Here is a 6215-nt window from a genome sequence, read left to right as displayed (position 1 = left end):
GATAGATAGATAGATAGATAGATAGATAGATAGATAGATAGATAGATAGATAGATAGATAGATAGATAGATAGATAGATAGATAGATAGATTCACTGAGGTACTTGAAATAGGAAGCAGAAAGCTTATAAAATGATGATTAGTGATGATATGGCGAAACAAACCCATGAGAATTAAATTCAGCCAGTTACCCTCGGCTTATCGGGACCGTGTGAATTTCTTGCATGTGTGTTTATATCTGTGTGCGTGTTTATGTGTCTGAAGTGTTAATCCTACTCCGCAGTCCTGTGCCATAATAAAACCACGTCTCTGCTGATTGGACGAGAGCGACCAGGCCGGGGTCACATGGGTGAGTTCTTTGGTCCAGAGTAAAAATGGGGTTTGGTGTAAATCTAGGGTGTATTGCTGTCATCTATCACACTACCTCGTAAAAACGACACTGAGGATTCTGGGCCAACAAATCAGAGAGAAAAAAAATATGAGTTCTTATTATGTGGATGGTCTTCTTAGCAAATCTACGACGGGCAGTTCCCTGTTCCCAAACGTGGAACGAGCTTCTTGCGGCATCGGACCCCGTGGGGACGACCATAGCTCTACTCGGACTGCTGCGGCCATTGCATTTGCGCCATCCCTCTCTGGAGTTTACAGCGTTAATAATACAGTGTACCAGAGCCATACTGTGTTTACCTGCGGCTATGGCCAGGGGCAGGACGCACACACGTCAAACTGCAGCCCGTTTGACCAGAGCCGCCTGTTCAGCGACAGCTGCTGTCACCCTGGGACTGAACCCCTAACCTCGTCGCCGGACAAACAACACCGGATGTACCCCTGGATGCGAGTATCAGGTATGTGCTGTTTCAAAGCCCCCGGGTCAGTGCGCTTACAAAACATTGTGATACTTAGACTGGCCGTTAGTGGTTCAATTAATTTCGTGAAGCCATTGGTGTTGCATGGAAAGAATCGTAAAACTTTTATTGCGCAACTAATGAGTTCTGCAGTCATAAATTCATTTGGCCAGCGCTTGTGTGTGTTCAGTACGCAGAGACCTTGCCGCTGGGGGTTTTCTCTGCACTCCTATTACTCTTACAGCCTCTTCTCCCCTTTGTGGTTGTAAAAAAAGACCGGCCTGTTGTGTAAATCAGCTCCCCTGCACTCTGCAGCCCCTTTCTAATTGGTTCTGCATTGCAGAGGCTCTGGTATTTTCAGAAACCTGGATCAATATGCGCCACTACTGGCCGCTACACGGGGAAGTCAGATGAAAATGAAACATAGTAATATTTTTTGAAGTGGGAGCTGTAAGTAGTTTCTTCGGTGTGTAGCGCCTGGCTGGCTTTTAATTGGAAAGGCATGCAAAGTATCAAAGGAGGCATGAGCCAAACACCCCAGCAGGGCCACTTTAAATTGTTGCAAAGATGCTTTAAAAAAAAAGTTGTGTTAGCGAATGCGTGTGTGCAGGTGGTAATTGAGTAATTACAGGCTGCAATTAAATATGCACTTACAAATGAATTATAGACATTTAAATCTGCTGGTTTTTATTGTAAGATCCAATTTTAAGTACACTTTAATTAAAAGAATACAAATACAGTCCCACATTACAATAACGTTATTTCTGTTCACGCATCTCATCTTCCACAGATCCAAATCGAAAGCGAGGACGGCAGACCTACTCCCGACACCAGACGCTGGAGCTGGAGAAGGAGTTCCACTTTAACCGCTACCTGACCCGCAGACGCAGGATCGAGATAGCCCATGCCCTCTGCCTCTCAGAGAGACAGATCAAAATCTGGTTTCAGAACCGCAGGATGAAGTGGAAGAAGGACCACAAGGACGAGCCGAGCAACGAGGAACAGCACCGTGATAGTCAGGCACCGTCGGAAGGCAGGGAACCCAAAAGTGAAGAGACCCAAAGCGGCCGTGTTGACTCAGGAACAACTGAAAAGTAACAAAAGAGACGGACAGAAAATCAAAATAAAGAAATATAATGTGTTAAATATTGTGTTGGTATGCATCGAATATAACTTCTGATATAACATTTAGGCACTAAGTCTTATTAATCTTTTGACAGTAATCCACATTAAAACACTACACTGCTCTTCTGGATTTCATATTTAAACCAGCACTAAAAATGCTTCACGTGACAAATACTAACTACCTACCCTAACTAGCCTGTCTTTTTATATCCTCCGCATATATCCCATAGGAGTACTACAAATATGGCACATTTTGGACTACAGAAAACTACTACTGAGTTAACATTCCTTCAGCAAAAAACGACCTAGTATTTACCTTATAATTTTCAAAAACTGACACGGAAATGTAAACACGAACTGAGCTGGTGATTTAATTGATGGTTTCCTGTTTTCTACCATACAATTGATGTGCCTTATTTTGAACCGGTAAAGGCAAATGTTTTATTTGACTGATTTTGATAAAAGAATTCCTGAGTTTCTTCTTCTCCCTCCCCCTCCCCCTTTTAATTAACATGGATTTTAATCCGCCTGCTAGGGGTGAGGATTTAACTATCGACGCAAATATTTGTTTAGTTTTGCATGTAACCTACCTCAGATTCCTCACCCGCTCACTATACCGTCAGCGATTGTGCCGTAGGCTACTGTGGATATCTAGCTTTACAGATTAGTCTTTTAAATACATGTACCGTTATCCAGCTGGCAATAGCCATCATTTTATAATCAGAGAAATATTCCAGTACAGTGAGCAAATGCTGCTGGCTTTCAATCAAAGTCTGCTAGGCTTGTAGTCTGTCCTGTAAATGAAGTGAACGCGCAATCATTTAATAAAATGCTTTTACCCTCTCTATTTGGTTTCATTCCATATTTACCGTGTTATTAAAAATATCCATCCAAGAAAAGGATTGTAATCGCGCCCTGGGTCGAGTAATATTGTGTTCACAGTTACCATTATGTGACCTTCAGTGTGACCAGTATTGGGTTGCATGTAATGAGACATGTTACAGTCCATAATGGGGGTTAGGTAAACAGTGAAGTTGGGGAATGTGAGCTATGAGGATGCGAGATGGGACAGGCTGCAGATGAAGGGAAATTACTGTTGAACTCTGCTTTCCCTCCTCGCTGGGTAAGATGGCGCCTGACGCTGACCTGCCCTCCTCCCTCCCTCCTTTTTCTGTCTCTTTCTCTCCCCTCGTCCCTCTCCCTCCAGCTCTGGGCCATAAATCCGTTGTTGTTTATGAAAATTTACAACATAGCCATACAAGTTTACGACGCGGCCCGGGTTCCTATTGGCCGCAGCTTGTCACGTGGCGGGGAGCCATGAACATGAACTTTTTTTTTCGCCCCGTTTTTTTTTATATTTAATTTTCAATTGCGGGATAGAGGAGCCTTTCATTTAACGGTCTCGGACTTCCACGGGAACCTTTTCACAGTCGACCTTCGACATTTTACCATCTCTCATATCTGTTTTTGGGGATTTTTTTAAGGGGTCGGGGGTGAGATGTTAGGCAGAACCTCGACGAGCAAGGAGCTTATAGTAAGACATGCCTGGATCATTTGGGTGCCTAGGTAACGGAAAAATGAGACGAAGGAACCGACCCCCATGGAGAAACAAGTAAGGGGTCTCAGCCGGGAGACTTTTCTCTGTCACTGCACCTGCCCACTCCCTCCAGTCACCCCCCCTGTGTTTACATGCAGAGACCTTCTCAAGGTAAGGCAGCTTACGCTCGTCAGCCAGTGCATGTGGTTGACAATGTACTTATTTGCATCTTCTTAAAGCAAGCAACTTACTTTATGGTTTCGCCTGCTTTGATTTTGGTTAGAGACTGAAATCTTGGAAAGAAATGGTTTCGTGTTACACTTGATCTTCATCAGGATTCCCATCACTGATGCTTTGTGTTAAATCTGATTTATCAGATTTACAAGCTCTTATTTGATGATGATAATTATTATCGTTACTAATATTTTAACATGGTTATTCATTTTTGCAGTGATCTTAGTGTTGTTGTAGGCTGTCTGGATTGTATTTGTTGTTGGATTTAAATGGGGATGTGCTTTCGGGTGGGTGGATGATGGGCAAAGTAAGCGCTCTTTGACGCCCTCCTGTGGAGGCAGTGGGGCTATCGCGCTTGCAGCTCGTCGTGGTTTGTTTTGGGTTTTTTTTGCTGCAAATGAGAAAGGTCGACATCTGTGCATCCACGTGTTTTATTCTATTGCCTTGTATGTGTGCATGTAGGCCTCAGCGTGATGTGCATGGAATTAATGAACAGGATGACAACCACTAAACGTTATTAAACTTAAAAATGCTTTTTTAAATGATCAGATATTTTAATTGCAAAATGTTTCTTTGCATAGATGCTCTTGTTAGCGGTATTGCCGAAAGTAAAATCAGAGAGTCATGTATGTTGCTAGACTGCAATTAATATTTAATAAAATGCATCGATGCAAAAAAAGCATGCAATGTATCCCCCAATCAGTCCTAACAGGGTGATTTAAATGCATCAAATGCAGTGATAAATCTCCCTGTTGTAAGTCATTTCTGCATAAAGAGTATGATTTTACTTTCCTTTCGATTTTTTTTTTTTTTGCTTGAACTACCGTAATTTCTTGGGGTAACACGTGGATTATAGGCCACGAAAAAGAAAGTGATTTTAAATGTTTTCTCAAAAGCTACTACGAGTGCGTGTGTGTGTCTGCAAAGTCGGATAGCACCGCCCCCTCCCTTCACCAGTGACCATCGTACCCCCTTCACCCCTCTCTCAACCCGACAAGTCAGACACCAGCGCGCACTCACTCCGTTGCTCTCCTTTCTTTTCGATGCCTGTGTTTTAGTTCCTGGGTGTGTCCCTGGCTCAACTCAGAGAAGTAATTTTCGTGGGAACTTTGTTGCCATTGGCCAACCATAAATCAGCTGTTGTTGCTCGACTGTTTAACCAACACAAACTCCGCGCATAGCGCTCCTCTCTTGTGGGCCCACACTGGGTGTGTAGGAGCCCGGTATTCACCCTTCCTAAAGTCGTGCCTTCTGGGAGTGTGTTAACGCACTCTCTCTCCCACACACATACCTGGGACTGAATAAATCCATCTCACTGTTCCTGTCAATCCTAACACAGGAATGGGCTTGTGCTGGTCAAACGCTCTGCTCCGGGGAAACGGCATGTGGAGGAAACCTTAGGACAAGTCACTGCCTTCGAGAGGCGAAGGTGCCATAAAAATTCCACAGGGAGTAAAACAAACGGGAAGCGCCTGACTGCGCCATGCCTGTTACGCTTCTTTTAAAATTTGTGATTTCCTTCGTGAATTAATTTGAAAGAAAGTCCAAAGCTGACGAACCGTTTTCAAATGGTGAATCGGTCCGGTTACAGCGTTAAACGAAGCTGGACCAAGTGTGCTGGGGTTTATTAAGCAATGATACATAACTGCTGCAGGGAATAGCTTCTAACATATCTAAAAATAACATTAGTGTTTATTATCAATAATATTTTTGACGGTTTAACTGATCGATTGCAGAGTTGTGTTGAGAAATTGTTTTGGGAATTTTTTTTAATGATCACAGTGGCACAAATGACGAGAAAATCTCAAGATCGCCTTTTCTCTGTCATCGTAAATACGTATGTGCTTTTTGTATTAACCCCTAAAAATATAAATATGCAGTTCAGCTTTCACCACACTCGCAAAATAATGTTAAAGTTTGATTGAGTATTCTACATTTCGAGGACTTAAAAAGCATCAACTTCACTCCTAAGCAGCAAATCCTTTCACCGTGTCATTTTTGCAATAAAGTCTATTTTTTCCACCCCTCCACTAATTTCATTAAATTCAAAAGTCATACTTAGCAAAGCCCCGGGCTTTGTAGTTTCTCATGTTATAAAAAAGAAGAAATAATCAATCTTTAGCTTATATGTAAACAAATAAAAACACGAGAAACTGCAGCTTGGCATGATTGACTGTTTAAAGGTCAATATAGCAGAGGAGTCGCCGTTAAATAAGAGCAAAATAACATCGGGTTTGGCGCAAAAGGATTGTAATAGCTATCATCTGAGCATCTGTTCCATGGAGGCCCATAGTTATATATTTTAACCTGCTTATAAACGACATTCGTGTGTTCATATAAAGCCCATATTTATAGTTATTAATTTTTCAAAGTGGCGTAAAAATCAGGCCTCGGATAGCACATTCTGTGGCTTTATTCGATAAAGTGATGTTTAGCTTTTATTCTTCCCCCAAACATTTATTCATTAGTCTTTTT

General features: G+C 42.3%; 2 protein-coding genes across 2 annotated transcripts in view; both read left to right on the top strand.

Annotated features, from left to right (window-relative positions):
- The first annotated feature begins 343 nt into the window (after positions 1-343).
- On the top strand, positions 344-2806 carry LOC102192867 (homeobox protein Hox-A7). Its single transcript, XM_005728802.1, has 2 exons — positions 344-844; positions 1635-2806. Exons 1-2 carry the CDS (start codon positions 478-480, stop codon positions 1940-1942), a joined length of 675 nt encoding a protein of 224 aa, XP_005728859.1. The 5' UTR covers positions 344-477; the 3' UTR covers positions 1943-2806.
- A 547-nt stretch (positions 2807-3353) lies between these two features.
- hoxa3a (homeobox A3a) overlaps positions 3354-6215 on the top strand; it is a 31661-nt gene continuing 28799 nt past the window's right edge. Inside the window, exon 1 of the mRNA XM_005728798.1 lies at positions 3354-3677. The gene's annotated coding sequence lies outside the window, so the exon portion shown is untranslated. The remainder of the gene's footprint in view (positions 3678-6215) is intronic.

Source organism: Pundamilia nyererei, unplaced genomic scaffold (genome assembly GCF_000239375.1).
Source record: "Pundamilia nyererei isolate P.nyererei 1_Seehausen unplaced genomic scaffold, PunNye1.0 scaffold00030, whole genome shotgun sequence".
NCBI classification, from domain to species: Eukaryota; Metazoa; Chordata; class Actinopteri; order Cichliformes; family Cichlidae; genus Pundamilia; species Pundamilia nyererei.
The sequence above is the reverse complement of the archived record's forward strand: the minus strand, read 5'-3'. Positions and strand labels throughout refer to the sequence as shown.